The sequence below is a fragment of the Lepisosteus platostomus genome, chromosome 1 (genome assembly GCF_059453375.1).
Source record: "Lepisosteus platostomus isolate fLepPlt1 chromosome 1, fLepPlt1.hap1, whole genome shotgun sequence".
Taxonomy (NCBI): domain Eukaryota; kingdom Metazoa; phylum Chordata; class Actinopteri; order Semionotiformes; family Lepisosteidae; genus Lepisosteus; species Lepisosteus platostomus.
Genome location: NC_142611.1, coordinates 80,586,676 through 80,605,007, shown reverse-complemented (window position 1 = coordinate 80,605,007; position 18,332 = coordinate 80,586,676). Strand labels below are relative to the sequence as shown.

At 44.7% G+C, this 18,332-nt stretch overlaps 1 protein-coding gene and 1 long non-coding RNA gene across 6 annotated transcripts; both read left to right on the top strand.

Annotated features, from left to right (window-relative positions):
* Window positions 1-1,908: 1,908 nt before the first annotated feature.
* LOC148679017 (uncharacterized) lies at window positions 1,909-3,702 on the top strand. Its single transcript, XR_015939997.1, has 2 exons — window positions 1,909-2,112; window positions 2,736-3,702. It is a non-coding gene; the product is annotated as an uncharacterized LOC148679017 (long non-coding RNA).
* A 489-nt stretch (window positions 3,703-4,191) lies between these two features.
* Window positions 4,192-17,615, top strand: LOC148679016 (RING finger protein 145). 5 transcript variants are annotated; one of them, XM_088638537.1, is made up of 10 exons: window positions 4,192-5,019; window positions 6,750-6,858; window positions 8,050-8,141; window positions 8,991-9,232; window positions 11,667-11,839; window positions 12,362-12,502; window positions 13,797-13,979; window positions 14,097-14,244; window positions 14,699-15,055; window positions 16,193-17,615. In XM_088638537.1, exons 1-10 carry the CDS (start codon window positions 4,851-4,853, stop codon window positions 17,156-17,158), a joined length of 2,580 nt encoding a protein of 859 aa, XP_088494663.1. In that variant the 5' UTR covers window positions 4,192-4,850; the 3' UTR covers window positions 17,159-17,615. The 5 variants fall into 5 exon arrangements, with proteins under 5 accessions (XP_088494663.1, XP_088494692.1, XP_088494682.1 ...); XM_088638566.1 differs by lacking the exon at window positions 6,750-6,858 and adding an exon at window positions 8,323-8,371 and having other exon boundaries at window positions 4,878-5,019; XM_088638556.1 differs by lacking the exon at window positions 6,750-6,858 and adding an exon at window positions 8,315-8,371 and having other exon boundaries at window positions 4,878-5,019.
* The last annotated feature ends 717 nt before the right edge of the window (window positions 17,616-18,332 follow it).

Here is an 18,332-nt window from a genome sequence, read left to right as displayed (position 1 = left end):
CAAGGGACCCCCCAGACCTCAGCAAACATCCTCTCTTCTTTGAAGTTAGAGGTACGTCTAACTTCAAACTTTCTGAAATTTCTAATTTCAGACTTTATCTTAAATCTAACAGACACTTCTAGGTCGCATAAAGCTGTAACAATATGTTCACAAAAAATTGGTTCCATGTCAGAAAAAAACATTTCAGCATCACAGAAAAGGTAACCACAGTCACGCACCCTTTAGCTTTCTTTGTTAAATTGGGAAAACTTCTTCCATTTGTTCAAAATCCCTTCTAAGCAATTCCACTGTCATCCCATTAGCTTATCCCAACCATTCATAATTCACAGCCGGCATCACATGCTGGAAAACCATGTAGGGGATAATGCCTGCCGAGCAAAAACAGGCCTTCTGAACTGACCTTTCAGAGCTGCGTTCTGGGCTAAGGGCTGTTTTCTGGTAAAAGCTGCCCTGAACACTCAGTTGTGATGCCTGATCAGGATAACAAGATAGGAAAAGACAGTAGACGATATAACATGGATCAGAGAACAAGGACCCGCGACGCTGAGGACCGTTCAAACGGCAGCGGCAGCCTGGACACATTACAGGAGCTGTTCAGCAAAGGGCTGGCAGGAGCTGGCAGCAGAACGGATCCCAGGAGACGAGGCGTGTCTGGAGCGAGCAGCAGAAGGTGTCAAAACCAGATCGAAGCCTAATGACAGCATCAGCAGTCTTCTCACCCTCCAGCCCCATCTCGTCTGTCTCTTCCTGGTCGGTACTGGGATGGGAGAGCTCTCAGGAAAAGCGAGGTGCTGTTGTAAGTGGAGTGGGTGTACCAGTAGGTGGTGCTCTTCTCTCTGTAGCAGAATAATCTGGCCGATTCCCCATCGCGGCGTGGGGACACTGCACTGCAGGGAGTGCTGTTTAGCGGATCAGACATTTGACTGAGGTCCTGACTACTTGCAAGAGCCCTCCTAGGTCCAAGGGCACTGTTTGACAGAGGTGTGCCGGCTACAGTCCAGTCTGGTCTAGTGCTACATGACCCGACAACCCACAGTTCCCCCTAATTTCTCATTCTGTCTCCTGATCTGCTGTGTAGTGGGCTGCTGGCACCTCACAGCTGCATCACCTCACTCACGTCTGACTGCAGTTGGAATCTGGCATCTTGAAGCCGGTGTCCTGACTCCCCTCAAGAAACAGCTCAAGGAGATCCTCAGACCCATTAATTACTAACTACCAAACAGGCTGGAAGGACCAAACCACCTCCACATTTGTACGGCCTATTTGAATGGTCTTATTTATGGGGATTTCCAAAGGTATCAATGAGAGCATTAAAACTTTGCTGATAAAAAATCCAATTAGTGACAAAACTTACTGCCACTGACATGTAGATCAATGTACAGGCAAGAAATGATGTTTATTGTGCTGATTAGTATACTCTAAGCTCTGTTAGGTGTGTTCCAAGCTGCACTGCGAGCATCTGTACAACAACCTCAAGCTGTCTTGTGGTGTACAAACCTTTTGTATAAAGGCCAGAGGAAGCCTTGGGGCATTTCATCTGAAGCCTGCCTGTGCTGGAAACCTTAGTGGAACAGAAAGCCTACACCATGTAGTCCTAAAATATCTGCCTAGCTCAAAGTACCATGAAAACAAACGGTAAACTTTTCAGAAATGGTGTATTTCAGAAAAGGAAACCCACATATAAATCAGAGGTGAAATGCACCTATACAAAGCGAGAGCAGTCAGAACTATTCTCGCGACGGTCTTCTTTAATCGACATCAGTTCTTACAACCGGTTCACTACAGGAGCATTAGAAGCCAACAAGACCACCGCTGTAAAAACCCGTGCGCAGTTCCAGCATGTATACACGGGTCCTTTCGTTCACGTAGTGCTTTACTGCCCTCTTGTGGACAAGATATAAGAAACAACCGCATGAACCAAACCAAAACATTCATCCATCCACTTCCTCACCGTTTCTTCCAACTCTGGGTCGCAGATGAGACACAGCCTGTCCCAGCACGCCGCAGGCGCAGGGCAGGATACACCCTGGACGGGACGCCAGATTGTTTCATCTCCTGTCTTTGAGCGTCTAACACGTCTTAAGTCTGATAATTGCACTAGCACGGTGACAGGTCCGTGGGCGAGAATCGGGATGTAGTAGTTTAACTCTGATCACACACCACACTTACTACCGAGGGCAAGGAGGAACCAAGCACAAGAAGCTCTACTCAGAAACTGAGGCCAGCAGCTAACTGGAAACCTGACCTCTTCCGGAGAGCCTCAGTCTTCTCAGAGGTGGCCGCGGCGAGTTCCGATTCATCTCTCAGTTCAGTTAACCTTGACTCATGACATTGTTACCTGAACAAGGCTCCACACCCGAAACGTTATGTTTCTTTACTTGTCCTTTCAGCGTGGAATAAACCTTTACTCGTTCCTTGACTCATTACGACTGATTAAGACCGGGAATGTCTCAATTGTTTAATTAAGATCTTAGATGCAATTAAAAACTTCAATGCCCAGCTGCTCACATTCTTTTTATAAGCATCAGTCATAGCAATATAAATAGGATGTACAGAGACCCCGACGACAAAAATTGTAGAACTTGGCAAAATCCTGTTTTTGGTGTCCCAGTACTTTCATGAAGCACCAGCTCTATGAGAAACTGACGTAAAACGTGAGTTTTACACAAGGAAAGTACGGTGCTTTCGGGACAGGCCGTTTTATGGGCACCCATGTGGCTTTGTTTCTCGTCCAGGTGTTCTGTCGGAATGACAAACCGAGCGGGGCGGCGAACTAGACAACTCCACGACAATCGCAATCAACACACAATCCCTCTCTCTACTCATCGACACTCTCCTCTTCCCAACAAGCCCGTCCGAATCGAAAATCAGAAGAGAAACCCCGGACGTCTGAAGAGGGTTAAAACATTCCTCCCGGATAGAGATTTAAGGACCAAAACCGGTTAAACGCGTTTGTCAGGGCGTTCGCGACGCGTTGAATGTATTGCGTAATGGGTTGTCTTTTACCCTTTAAAAGCACGACGTGTCCGGGGGGAAACGGCCGTATTCTACACAGACTAAGTAACATGCAGCAGCGCGGACAGAGAGGTTTGGGAGAGAAATCTGCAGAATTTTTGGAGACCTTTAAGATTCCAGTTACGCCCAAAAAAATAGGCAATAGTATTGGATGCTAGGGGAGTTTCTCCTTAGGGTAACAACAGAACATGTACAGTACAGAAATTAGTCAACGAATCAATTAACATCTAGAATCTTATTGGGTGATGTGAAGATTTTAGAAAAATGTTACAATAATTCTATTAGAAACCTACGTTTACCAACATACCTTCCAACTGCAAACACTTATTGGAACTTAAATTTTAATAATATAATATTGTAACGCAACGGGGGCTCAGGCGGGCGCCCTTGCCGCATCTGGTCGGCCCCTGCACCGTCCGGGGCTCGAACCCGGGACTTCCGCGTCTCTCTGCAGCGACCTAGCCCCGTGGGCCAAAGAGAGATCTCTCCACAGCCCAGTAGCTGTGGTCCTGCTATCACAGGGAAGGGCGGTGACGTCACCCGCTCTGGTACGCCGGCTCTTACACACAGTGCTTGTCGGCCGTAAGCGTTACAATATATTATATATTGGCAGAGAATATGGAAAAAACAGAAAATGTTTATTGTCTTACAAATAAAATTAAAGAAGTCTCACATAAAGTTATAAAATGTGTCCTGTTTAACAAACATTATCCAGAATCAAACTCGAATTAGATGACCAATGTGTATTTTGTAACATGAATAAAGAAGACATACTTTATTTGTTCTACCAAAATGTTTTGTAGCGACTCAGAACATTTCCTACTAAGATGTTTAAATATGAAGATTTCTTTTAATTGATATGACACCTTACTTTTACACGCTGGAATATGAACCATAAGCTTATATTTATAATAATCCTATTGCTAATCGGGAGATATCGTATCCATAAAAAATGGTCAAAGTCTTCTTCCAAATATAAATCTGTATTAAAATAAAAATTGGATTTTATTTCAAAAACTATTCAAGAAAGCAGGACTATTCTTATGATGTATGTATACATTATTTTGTTCGACGTTAACTTATTGTTGTATGTGTTCTGTTTATGGTCATAAGTAAAGCATTGAAAAATAAAAAAAAAAGCTCAAAATCAAACCGGAAATTACGTTTTCAACTTGCGACGTCGTTGTATTTCACCGTCATTGCTGTCCGGGGTTCAGGAAGAGTGAGTGTTTCCGACCTGAGGACCAGCTGTTAGGGATACTCGCTCTAGATCATTCAACATGTGTGCCGGTTTTCCGAGGAGAAACCGAACCCGTCCCTCCTGCACCTTTTAAAAAAACGTGGATTTGCACGCGTAGCCATGATTACTGTCATAACAAGCGCCTGACGTGTGTAACACGGTGCTTAACACCGCCTGCGGCAGCTGACAGCTCAGCCGAGCCGAGGAGGAGTGGAGCCGAGCCCTGAGAGAAAGCTGGTTGTTACCAGGGCCGTGTCTCTCGCAAGCCTTACTAAAACTGCGGCTTGCGAAAGCTTTCAACACGCTTGACTCGGATGTGGGAAGCGCTAGAAACGACACAGCCTCCGCTTGACCTGACCACAAAAGCCGTGTTTTGTCCCCTCCCGCCTGGGTTTATTTCGGCAACAGGTGTAAATAGGTATGACGTGATGCAGGGGACTCGGCGAAAGAAGTATGAAAAAAAAAATTGAATGGCTTTTTCTGAACTCGGCCTAAAGAAGGCCTCCTCGCAACTCTGAACTGCCTATCCGTACGGGTGAATCATGCGGAACAGGAAAGGGAATTCTAAATAGCGCGGAAATTTTATTTTTTTAAAATGCCGCGGTTGGAGGAAATTGCAAACGTCGCCTTGAGAGTTCCCAGCATTATGGTCTTAGACCTCTTGTACAAATGTGACGTTGAGAGTTTCACCGAGCAGCTGAAGGCGAGGAACGAAGACATGCTGTTCAAGTACAAATATGTCATCTGGAATGTGTATTATCTGGGTAAGTACAGCGGCTTGCAAGAGGGCTGACGTTAGCAGGCGCACCACGGCCCGGGAGCGTGTTCTACACGGGCTCTGGTTAGCGGCACAGGCACGAATGACGGAGTCACAGAAAAGGCTATTTGCCAGTTGGCCTTCTCTTGCCCCGACGCACCAACCAGCAGACATAATTCTCAAAAACCTTCGCACTAATGTCAGGACCCCATGAGCACCATTTAGTTCTGCTAGGACCAGCAAAGGGCGCTGGTTTAGAGTCTGGTTTGCATGATAGTCCCTCAGAAATATGCGAGATGAAAAACAGTGCAACCTCCCCAACCCCACCATGTCTCTATACACAGGATATCATCACCTCACCCAAGTATTTCTCCTACATTACAATCACTAAGGCCATTGATGTGCATATATACTGACATTTATTGTAAAGGACATTCAAATGACAGATTAATTTCATAATACTGCTTTTTGCAACAGTTTATCACTAATGATAATAAGACGTTTATGTAATCTTGTCTATTTCTCATTCATCCTAGCAGGTGGTGAACAAGATTTTTACTAAGATGCTGCATGTCATGAAATATTTCTGCAGTTAAGGTGTTTCCATAATCCTATCTATAGTTAATTCATTTGGAAGCATGGGCTACCACTTATTACCACACAATCAGGCTAAACCAGAAAGATACAGTATACTGTCAGATTCATAATAACAGTATGTGTTATCCTTGATGCAGTATACAGGAACACTTGAAGTGAAGGGTGCTCTTACCTATGTGATTATATCATGGACAAAATCAGCAATTTTAACCTGCAAATGCAAGATCAGGGGATAACAGAATCATAGCAATGATGATTGCTGTTGTTACTGGATGTGAAGTACTCTTCTTTTTTTTTGTTAAAAAAAAGTAAAGGACTCGCTAGGGGAGATCAGTAACACTTGTTTTAACTACTGTTACTGTTTCGATAGAAAAAAAAGTCCAGTAAGCTAAAGTGAGGCAGTATTGTGGAGAAGTGGTTATTGTTCTGCACTCCCAAGTAAAAAGTTGCAGGTTCAAATCCCAGGTAAGACTTTTCTGTTGTACCCATAAGCAAGCTGCAGTCCCTATATTGGTCCAGTTAATTGCCCTAGTTCTAAGTGTCAGCTGTTACAGCTCGGCGGGTGATTGGTCAGAACCCAAGTGGAAGAGACCAGAGAGGGGGGCTGGGGGGAACCTGAAGGGACCCGACTGGCTGGGGCTCGAGCGCTCTGGGACGGAGGGAAAGGGGAGTGAAAGGGGAGTGGGAACAGAATAATAGATTACTGGCCGGCAGAGGCTTAATAGCCCATAGCTGTCCTGTCGGTAATGAAAGGGAAAAGAGCAAGATGAGACCGTCTGAAGAAAAACAGCAGCTGAATAATTGCAAACATAATTGCTTAGTAGGACGAATCAACAGAAGGGGATCCAGTTAGAACAACAAGCTGTGGAAAACCGTGATCCCTTGTGAGGGACAGTTTTCCAGGGCAACCAGGCCGCCAAGCCATGTTGTTGAAACCGGTACCCTGGCTTCTTTCAGGACCTGCTGGATGAGGTTCTTGGATCAATTAGCTGCCAACTAATTTGATCGCTCACTTAAGACACGACTATTGCTACAGTTTCATGTGTAGGTTCCGTGCCAGTTGCTTTGGATTATCACATCTGTGGTGTGTTGGGTATGGCAGCCCTCTGGAAGTCATGTCCTTGATCTGTTCTTTCCAAGGTCACTTGGTCAGTGTGGTTGTGCTTGTCTTGCCTCTGAGACACATCGTCAAGCTGTACCTCTATATCCTCACTGCCTTGCTTCTCTACGTTGGACATCAAATTTCCAGGTAAACCTTGAAATGCTGTACCAGCTAGCTTTAGTTGGACAGCGTTGTTGTCAATGTCTGTGTGGCTGCAGGCTGGGTTTTCTGATGTTTCTAGCAAGGCAGGCCAACGCAATGACAAAGTGTTTAGCATTGCTTCCTCGCAGCACTGGGGCCCCGGGTTAAATGTTTTACCTGTGCCTCTGTTTGTGTGGAGTATGTGTGTTCTCCTGAGTTTCCTCGTGGTGCTGCTGTTTCCTCCCGCAGTCCAAAAACATACTGATGGATGAATTGGCTACCTGGTGTGAGTCTGTGTGTCTTTGTTTGTCTGTCTGCCCTGTGATGGACTGCTGTCCCGTCTCTGGGACGTGTCCTGGCTTGTGCTCGATGCTTGGTGGGTTAAGCTCCCCTTGACCCTGACTTGGAAAAAGAGCTTAGAAGATGAATGTACCGAGATAAAAAAAATCATTGCATTAAAAAAAAACTACATTGTTTTTCAGTGTCACGTATGCAGCTTCCTTTGTCTCAGTCAGAGTAGGGTTATGCTGAACAAATCTGCACTCCAATGTTATATTACTTGATATATATGACTACTCATCTATATGTTTCCTCACAAATTGATATAAACTGATAAGAGCTAGCACATCTATAGGATGAGTTACTGTGAGAACTGATGACTCCTATAGTGATAGAAGATATTTTCACCACCTAAACATCACAAATTTGTTGTATGTTGAGTAACATTTTAATGTGTTTTAACAAGCATTTAGTTGTTACTGTATCCATTGCGAGGCAGATATTGAAATTAATAGCACTGATAAATGGGTACATAATTGGTTCATGTGTTGAGATGAGCGATCCTGTATTGGCATTCTCCCACAGTATGCAATTTAAAAAGGAAAGAAAAGGAAATGTTTCCAGCATTAAGCATTATGTGTGCATAAGGGAGGGTGACTATATTGTAAGTATTCAAGTTTCCATTCACTGTGGTGTTTCCAACTTAAAATGAGGAAAAAGCATTAAATAACAGCCTGGCCTGTCATTAGTTCCTCTGAGTAATGTGAAACCCCTGGAGGGTATCTCCTGCGCACTGTCACCCGCTGAGGTGAAACTGGCTGGGAGAATATGTTGGGTGTGTTTCCATCTTGTTCAGTGAGCTTCACCGGAAAGTCGCCCGAGTTTGTAAGCGTACGTTCTGTCTTGTCTGCCTGGCAGGGACTACGTGCGTGGAGAGATCCAGCATGGGTATGAAGGAGCTGTCTACCTGGACGCGTTCGCTTTCCATCGTTTCGTCACGGCGCTGACAAGTAAGTAGGTGTCAGAAAGTAAAGGTCAGCCTGTGCCTGACGAAGAAACACTTTTAACTTCTCATTGTCTCTCTTACCTGGTAACCAGGAAAATACATCAGCTTTTCATTTTTTCCCTCTCTCTTGTCTTGTATTGCGTCTTGTCTCCTTCCTCTCTCTTGCTGTGCACTGAGAATTATAGATGGCCCCTACAGTTTCGAGAAGACACTTATTATCTAACATTGTTGGAGGTAAACTGTGGTCTATTATAATAATAATAATTTTTCTGACACTAGTAAAGTACTCAAAGTGCTTTACAGGTAACGGGGACTCTCCTCCACCACCACCAGTGTGCAGCCCCATCTAGATGATGCACCAGTACACTCCCCACACAGCTCTCAGTGGGGAGGAGAGCAGAGTGATGAAGTCAGTTCAGAGATGGGGATTATTAGGAGGCCATGATTGGTAAAGGCCAGGGGGAAATTTGGCCAGGATATCGGGGTAACACCCCTACTTTCTTTGTGAAATGCCCTGGGATTTTATTAACTACAGACAGGACCTTGGCTTTATGTCTCAGCGGAAGTACGGTGCCTTTTTACAGTATTGTGTCCCTGTCGCTATACTGGGGCACTAGAACCCACACAGACCACATATTGAGCGCCCCCAGCTGCAGCCTTAGCTTTCCCAGGTGGTCTCCCATCCAGGTACTGACCAGGCTCACACCTGCTGAGCTTCAGTGGGTGGTGAGTTGTGAGTTGCAGGCCGATGTAGTTTTTGGTGGGCACCGGTCAGTACCTGCCGACTGAAAGCCAGTGAAGTTTGGTAGCTGTTACAGTCCGCTTGTGCATATGGACATCTCTGTGTCTGCAGGTCAGATCATTCTCGGCACGCTCTGTGCCTTCCTGATGAAGACCAGGCAGGTGTGGCTGTTCTCTGCCCACCTGCTGCCCTTGGCAGCTCGCCTGTGCTCTGCACACAATGCCACGCTGATCACGGTCAGTTCCTTCGCCATGGTGCTCACTGGCGTGGAGGTGATAATCATCCTGCTCTCCAACCTCTTTGTGCCTTACCAGCTGGCTCGGTCCGCCTGCCGGGAGATCCTGCAGCTCGAGGTAAAGACGCTCTGCTACCGTGCGTTGCCACTGTGTACTTCGAAATCTCTTAGTTTACACCAGCTGGCAAGGGCACAAACAGGGCAGTTCCGTGTGTGCAGTGCCTGTAGGAAATCTACACACCCTGTCCAGAGTAACACATTGTGCAATAACAGTCTGAAGTCAAGACGCTTTAAATCAGAATTATTTTACCTTTTACGTTTATTTACACATTGTAACGCACAGCCCACAAGTGAAAAACAAATGTTTCAACATGTTGATAAGAAATTACAAATTAAAAATGGGTTTGATAACTGTACACTGAGTATTTGGTGGAAGCACTTTTTTCCTTGAAATACAGATGTAATTCTGTTTGGATAGGTCTGTACCAATGTAGCACACCCTCCTGACAGAACTGTTCAAGCTCAGTCAGATTGCAAGGGGACTGTAGATGGACTGCAGCCTTCAAGTCCTCCCACAGACTGGCATTGGATTGAGGTCGGGGCTCTGAGCACGTTACCCTTCTTGTTCTTCAGCAGCTCCCCTGCTGCTTTCACTGTGTGGTACGGGTCATTATCATTGAAAGATAAACGTCCTTCCCGAATTCAGCTTCCTTGAAGAAGGCAGCACAGTTTCCTCAACACTTTGTCTGTAATATGCTCCATCCAGATTCCCTTCAGTGCTGACCCTTGCCCCAGTCCCTGCTGCAGGGAAAAACCCCCATGACTGACCGCTGCCTCCACCATTCCAGCAGGAAGATCTGAGACCAGCTGGAAACCACCACCCTCCATCTAGCTATCGAACAGCTAGATTACTGTATTAGCTTGCAAACTATCTAGCCGTCTTTTTATTATAACTAAATAGTATTATTCTGAGTGCCATTTGACTACAGTAACTCATTTGAGTATATAGGGTTCATCAAAGGTGTAGTACCCGTGATGTTCCCTGAGGAAGAGCTTTGTGCTTGAAATGTGTTATTTGCTATTTTCTCTCTGCATCAACCTATTTTGTTCTTTTTGCTGTTGAGGCACTGTGTATCGTTTGCACTGGTTGAATCAGTAAATCTTTTTTCACTTTGAAATTGAGATTACATGCTATTTGTATAGATGGTTTATTTTATTCACATACAGAAAACACAATGGTTAATTAATAGAATTGTGAGTCTAAATTTTATGTTCATTGCTTCATTTTGTAAACAACTTAGACTTGATGCAAATACGTGTGAGATTGTTTTACACCAAGGCCTGCCGCTGTGAGATCTGTGGATCTTGTGGAGGGCTTGGGGTGTTGTTGTGACATGGACTCACTGACCAGTCTTTAACAGGAAGGCCCACAGTGACTCTTTACCTTGAGGTGCACTGCCCAACACAGGAGACAGGAACAGCCGATTTTATTCTGAATCATTAGAATCACTGTAGTTGAACATACAGTAGGTGATGTCTTAGTAGCTTATTGTGTGATTTGGAAGGCAGTTGGTTACACAATTGCTCTTACTATGGGGTGTATACAGCTATCCAACCACTTTTTTAGGCTTTCACTTATAATTACTTTTCAGGATGTTCAAGCATTTGTTTTTCACTTGGAGGTTGTATGTTACAGTGTGCAGATGAAGGAAATGTAAATTCTGATTTAATGTGTCTCCATTTCAGGCTATGAGCAACAAAGTGTCTTACCTTTGAAAGGCTGTGTACACCTTCTATATATAACCTTTCCATATTTAAATGTGGTTTGTCTTTGTGAATGCAGCTTTGACAAATCAAAGCTCAAAACAGAGCAAACGCAAACACCTGGATTGGGTATTTTGATCTTGTGAAATATGCAGGTGTGGATGCCAATGGAGGGTTTATGAATCCTGTAGAAAATTGTTTTTTTTTATGGTTTTTGAGGTTTATTAATATTGATCTGGTTAAACCCTGTTGTATACTACTTACTGTGCTTAAATTCATTCCGGCCCTGCGCCAAGGAGTTAGTCTAGTTCACACAGGGAGGTGCGATTGGGGATCTTTGCTCCTGGAGAAGAGGACAAGAGGAGATCAGTTAGACTCCGTTCACCCTTCCCTGTTGCCCAACCCCTATAGTAAAGTGGATTCTCTTGGGCAGTGTGGCCTACAGAGATGTGCACTTTAAGGTTTTCTCTAGGGAAGTTCGGCATGGATTGGAAATACAACAGTGTGACTACATAATAAAATAATAACACTGCTGTTCTTTTTTTAAAATACTAAAGGGAGACCATTGCCTGCAGTATTTACTGACCTCTACAAAAGGAATAAATCATGTTATTTTTTTATAAAGATAAGTCTAGCACAGCGCATAAATGTTTCTTCACATAAAGTTAACATCAAAGAACTTCATACCTAAGGAGCAAAGCATGTAAAATAAGAAAAATAATTTTTTAAAAAAATCTGTCTATAACCAGTTTTCCTACCCTCTCCTCCCCTTATCTGCCTGTTTGCAGTTAGAGCCATACAGACTGCTCGCAGTGGTCATTTCCTTGTGGAATCAGTTTGCTGTCCCAGTTCTCTTCAGTGTCTTCTGGTTCGTCCTGTTCCTGGTGCAGATCTACTCTTACATTACAGCCAGCAATAACGGCATAGCCCTGCAGGGGGTGCTGTTTGTCTTCCTGACCAGGTATATGTTCTTCCAATATATAGTTCAGTTTTCTGAGTGTACTTTATAGAGCTTGGGGCCTCATTTAATCCCAGGTGCACAGGGACAGAGGACAGCAATTGTTATGATTACAACTACTTTATGTAGTATTAAATTGATCATTATTTTGTGAAAAGCTGTGCAGTTTGTTATGAACAAAATGGAGATTGTTTTTAACATCAAAGACCTTTTAGTTATGAATACAAATGTTACCATTAGGAAAGTCTCTGAGAATACTTTTACCCTCTAAAAGGATAGCCGGTAGGACTGATCTGCTTTCCTTAATGTAGAAATGGAAGGTTTCATTGCCACCTTATGGATGGGTGTTTGCCTGTTCTGGCTTCCGGCATATAGGGGCGGCAACAGCCGGCATATAGTGGGACAGGGTATAGTCACCTTATAACGCCCTATAATCAATGTCTTTGAGCACCGACTCCTAGAAGAGAAAACAGCAGTCAAATTCAATTCAAATTCTGGGAATTTCACCTCTGTGCGGCCTTGCAGTGTGTCCGAGTGCTGCTCCAGCCCGTACTCCCTGCTGGGTCTGACCTTCGTGGTGTCCTACCTGGCACTGGGGCTTCTCAACCTCTGCAAGTTCTACCTGGGGGGCTACGCTGCAGTCCAGAATGAGAACGTTATGCACAGGTAAGGCCTGTGCGCCCCCACAGCTGGGTGAGCCAACGTGTGGCTGTGCATCCTTACGCACTGCATTGTTTCTGTCCTTGGCTTCTGCTCCTCGGTCTTCACCTGACCCGTCTGGTAGCTAATTGATCCAAGGATTTCATCCCGCTGCTTCTCGAAACGCACCGCCTCAACCCTTTCTGTAAAAAAGTGTCTTCAGTTCTCAGATTTAAATGCACTCCCGTATAGCTCCCACGTGTGAGCTCTGGTTTGTGTTTCACTGTTCACTCTGAAGAAGCAAATTGTGGTGGCATTGTAAACACCTTTTATGATTTTGGATGTCTGGATCGTGTCTGCTCATAGTCTTCTCCGTTCCAGGCAATAAAGGTTCAGTTCCTTTTGACTGTCTGTGTAGGACCTTGCTTTAAGCCCCCTAGTTGCCTTTGTCTGTTCTGATTCAGAGCAGCAATATCTTTCTTGTGGCATGGTGAACAACACCGTACATGTAAATGTGGTCTTACAATTTTGACTCAACATCCCTTGATTTAAATTCTACACTTTATTTGTGTCCTAACATTTTGTCTTTTTTATTGATTCCCCACTTTGTCTAGAACATTAAAGCAATGTCAACAGAAACACTTAAGTATTTTTCATAAGTAGAAACTCAGTGTTTCAGCGTGGTGAAAGCTTACATGCATTCCCTGACTGTACTGACAGCTGAGTGTCTTTATTAATGATGCCACTAAAATCTAATTAAATGACACCTGAAAACTAAAAGAATAAATTGAGGGGTTTTAGTATTTAATCCACCTAACCTAGCAAAAAGAGATACCTTTTACCTCTTTATGGAGTAATAGTTACAGTATGTATAAAAGCAGGCTTTGATTTGGTTACAGACTGTGCAGTGGTCTGCTTGGTTCAAGTGTTTCAAGTAGGTACAGTGTCAGCATGTGCAGGCTGCAAAGGAACAAGTAAATGTTTATTCCATGCTCACACCTGAAGAAGGCTCCACAGCCGAAACGTTGTTTCTTTTCTATTCAGCATGGAATAAACCTTTACTTGTTCTTTTGGTTCAAGTATTACCTTTCACTAAGGAAAAACTGCAGAAACTGTATAAAAGTGTTTGACAAATTTGTCTGCCTAATCATTCTCTTACCTGCATGCAACAAGCATTTAAAATACATTTGTATTTCTTGGGCATGTGGACAAAGAAGAGTTTAGAATTATGTTTGTGGCTCAACCATACATGTAAAATGCGTTCTGCACACAGCTTGCGTGTGACTTGACCGTGCTGTTGTGTCTGTGTTTGTGGGCGCAGGGGGGTGACGGAGGGCGTGACGTTGCTCCTGCTGGCTCTGCAGACGGGGCTCCTGGACATGCAGGTGCTGCAGCGCACCTTCCTGCTCAGCATCATCCTCTTCATCGTGGTCACTTCCACACTGCAGTCCATGATCGAGATCACCGACCCCATCATCCTGGCACTGGGTGCCTCCCGAAACAGGTCAGAACTATACTTCTGTGCACAGTGTGGTTACAAAGTGGGGATTGTTTATTTTCCAGTACCAGGGACCTGGAATTTAGACTGTCTTAACGGGGTCCTGTACTTATCTTTTGACAGGAGCCTGTGGAAGCACTTCAGGGGGCTCGGTATGTGCCTGTTCCTGCTCGTGTTTCCTGTCTTCATGGCCTGGAAGATATCGCAGTTCTTCCAAATGGATTTCTGGCTCCTGATCCTGGTCTCCAGCTGCATGCTGACTTCACTGCAGGTACGTAAGAAACCAGCAGAATTATATGCACCAGCTGCTGTTGGGAATGCTTTAAATTCAGAAAAACAAAAAAAATCAGTTTTGTGTCTTAAAATTCCTAAAGAAAGTGATTTCTAGGAGAATTGAAAACCTCTGAGGTTTCAATGAACAAAATTAAAATCGCATAAGAATTTCCCTAAAAAAGTGAACGCCGAAATAAAAAAAAAAAAAAAAGCTTGACAGTGAAGAATTAGCTCTTTTACTCAACATATTTTCTTCTTATGCCTTGTGTTGACTTTTGGGAATTCAATTTCACCTTTTCTCTTTATATATGTGCAGTATGTATTTCTTTTGGCATTTTCAAGAAGCTTAGGCTTCATGCTGAATTTTGTTTTCCTGGGGTTGAAGTGCTCTAAAGACGCCCAGGAGCGAGCAGCGGCTCTAACGGCCGCTGGTGTGCGTTGTCGTGGCGCAGGTGACGGGGACCCTGCTGATCTACTCCTTGTTCATGGTGGAGCTGGCGCGGCGGGACCCCATCGAGAGTCTGGACGAGATCATCTACTACGTCAACGCCGTGAGCCGCGTGCTGGAGTTCCTGGTGGCGCTTTGTGTGGTGGGGTACGGCACCTGGGAGTCGCTCTTCGGGGAGTGGAGCTGGATGGGCGCCTCGGTCATCATCATCCACTCCTACTTCAACGTCTGGCTGCGCGCCCAGTCCGGCTGGAGGAGCTTCCTGCTCAGACAGGAAGCTGCCAAGAAGATCAACTCCCTGCCCCGCGCCACAGAGGACCAGCTGAAGCTGCACAATGACGTCTGTGCCATCTGCTTCCAGGTCAGTAGGGTCAGTAGGGGTGTGCAGTTCTGTTGTGGAAGGCTCTGTGGGTCACTACCAGGGTCACTAGTTTCTAAGGACTTTGACCAATTTCATTGTGATCAGTTAAATGGGTAATTACATAAATGGTGTAATTTAGAGTATAGTCTTCAGCCTCCAAGGAGTAGCACTGTTTGAAATGAACAGGTTTTTTTAGACATCAGTGATATACGATTATTGCCAGGGTTGAAAAACTCTGCCTGGAGTATTCCTGTCACAGTGAAATCTGATATTCACTCTGCACTAAGGTCAGTCACATTATAGTAAGATAACCTGATTCAGACTGGTCTTTGCCTGAACTCCAGCAAGTGTTGGTGTTTAATACTGACAAGAAAAATATGACAAATTTAAAAATGCTGACTTGCTTTCCAGCTATAATTTCTTTTTGCACGGTTAATAAAATGATGATTTATAATGTGAACTGGATTTCACTTTTGCCTTCAATGTTAAGGAATTTAATTCAGTGATGAGATTTTGTTTCTTTTGTGTATTTTAGGATTAAATTAAAAAGTTAAAATGATGCTCAGTTTGATGCAAATGATGTTTCATGATGCACTGTAAGTGATTGGGCACATTTCCTGTCCTTTCTGAAATGATGTTTTATCTCTTTGAGATTTGAAATAGTTTTGCACAAACATCGAAGGTGTGTGATTCTATTGAAAATTGCTCATTTTTCTTTATTGTTCTGTACTGTTTTGAATCTAGCAGTGAATGAACATTTGATGCATTACAGCCTTCCCTGTATCAACCAGTATTTTAAACAAACTTGTACTTAATTAACGCCTTCCCAGATCGGAAAAGGAGTTCAGTTATTTAAAATGCACAGAGAAGTCAGGCAGCTCAGGTTGCAAGAAAATGTGCTGTCATTTGCTTTGAGTGTTATTTATAAAAGGTGTACTAATCTTGTCCAGAAACAAGTGTGTGTTTTAACAGGTTCCCTTATGTTTAACGATACCCATTTTCCACAGTCTTCGAACATCTGCCTGGCATTGTCATGGGAGTAACAACGTGGTTATCTGCCCCCTTCGGTTTTAGCTGTGTGGGCTTGTAAACGCTGTTAACGCCATAAACGTTCTCACCTCTGTCTCTGCCCTTTAGGAGATGAGTTCGGCGGTAGTGACGTACTGTGGCCATTTCTTCCACGCCAGCTGCCTGCGCAAGTGGCTGTATGTCCAGGAGACCTGCCCCATGTGCCACCAGCCCGTGAAGCCCAGGGCGTCCCCTCTGAACGAGGACCAGCCCCCTGCAGCCCGAAGCCCCGAGGGCGGCGGGGCCGGGAGGGAGGGGGCGGGAGGCGAGGCTCCAGGCCTCCGGGCCGAGTGGGGGGCAGACCGGGAGCGGGGACAGGAGGCCCCGGCGGACCCCCGGGGGGGAGCCGGGGCGGCGGCCCGGGGCTCTCGCTGCGGCGCGGCTGTGGACTTTGAGGGGCTCGCCAGCCCCGTTTCGCCCAGCATCCCGACGGCGCTCTCGTCTCCGCCTGCTCTCCGCGGGTGCGGTGCCAGATCGCTTTCAGGGACTGCAGGGGAGCACCTGGAAAACAGCAGGGGCCGCGTCGCACCTCAAGAGCAGCCTGCACCCCGCGTGGAGCCAGCAGACGGGGCACCGCCCGGGGAAGACGAGACGGCGGGGTCCCCTCCTCTCTGCGGGGACGTGCGAAGAGGAGCAGCAGGATCATCACTTTGGCCTGGCAGGGATTCAGGGGAAGTAACAGGCAGGCCGAATATTCACTGGAAGATGGACTTTGAGCCTTTGTTGAAGACTCATACACCTGTGCCAGTGAGAGGAGGCAGAGAACCTCATGTAGAATTACTGAACAATGGCAGGAAAATTGGTAAAGTGGAAGTGAGTAGGAAAGGCTTCGTCCAAGGTGAAACTGACCTGACGGGGAGTTCCAGAGCAGGACAGTGGTTGAATTCAAAAGTAGAGACCCAACTCCCAACACAGAGCGAGGGCCTCTTATCGGACCGACCAGGCCTGTTTCTGCAAACACAGAGCGATGGAGATGTGGAACAAGCTGGAGAAAGGGACTGTGATGGTTTGGGTGACAGCTGCAGTGACAGCTAATCTCGGCAGTGTCTGGAGTCTGGCAGCAGCGCAGAGCTTCAGACACACCGGGGCGCAGGAGACCCTGGAGAGGAGAACTGAGCTGGAACAGAGCCGGCTTCACAGCTGTGGGTCCCCACAGCCCCGAAAGAGGAGAACTTGTATGCCTCATGTCAACAAAAAAACTTAAATGTGTTGCCCAAAATAAAACACAGTTAACTTAAAATAACTTAATTTTTTTTTCAGAATTTTAACCAAAATATGTTCTTTGACTTCTGATCCTTCATTAACCCAGTTATCGTCCAACACCTCTTAAAATTAGTCAAATGGAGTGTTAAAGGGCGTTAATTGTGCACTTTGTGCAAGTAGCAGAGATTTGTAACAAAATTTCATTTAAAGAAAACGATTTTATGCTTATTTACCCAAATGGTTGTAATCAGTTCTGCGATTTTGGAAAAAATAAAGTTTCTGCAAAGTTTGTGCAGATTTTTGTGTATGATGGTAACTAGTTGGCATAACTTATTTTTTTTTTAGAAAGCTGTATAGCTTAGCACCATCTGTACGTCAGGAGTATTTGTTTTGAAGTACAGTGCTGTTCTGTTTTTTTTTCATAACCAAACGTTAATTTTTTAAAAGAACCAAAAGAAACAACCTTCTCAAGAGATTCTAAAGCTGAATATTCCCGATCAGTCTTATTAGTTCTGTTCTAAATGCAGACCTGCTATGTGCTTAGGGAAAACGCTTTCAGTTTAATTTTTCACATTTCTTTTTCTCTGACAAAATTTCAACTTGAAATCCATCTGCCTGCTTCTAATTTTCAAACATCGCACTTCACCAGATTTCATGGGGTTCTGAGCTCTACAGTCTGGGACCAGAGGTCTGTGATGTATGTAACAACAAAGATGAGACACAAACATTAATACACAAGGCTGTTATGAAATCCATTGATTTGTGATAACTGTGACTTTAGAGCATTGAACAGTTTCTCTCTTGTAAATATGAAATCAGGGTGGTCTCATGCTGTAGATCATTTTAGCAACTCTAATGCAAATCAGATTCATGTACAGGTTTAATTCAAGATTGTTAGGAATGTCATGAACAGAAAATAATGGTAGTAAATGGTCTCTCATCATATTTGTTGACTGAGTGAGATGCAGTTCTGAGAAAAAGTGTTTTTCCACCCAAAATGTTTCAT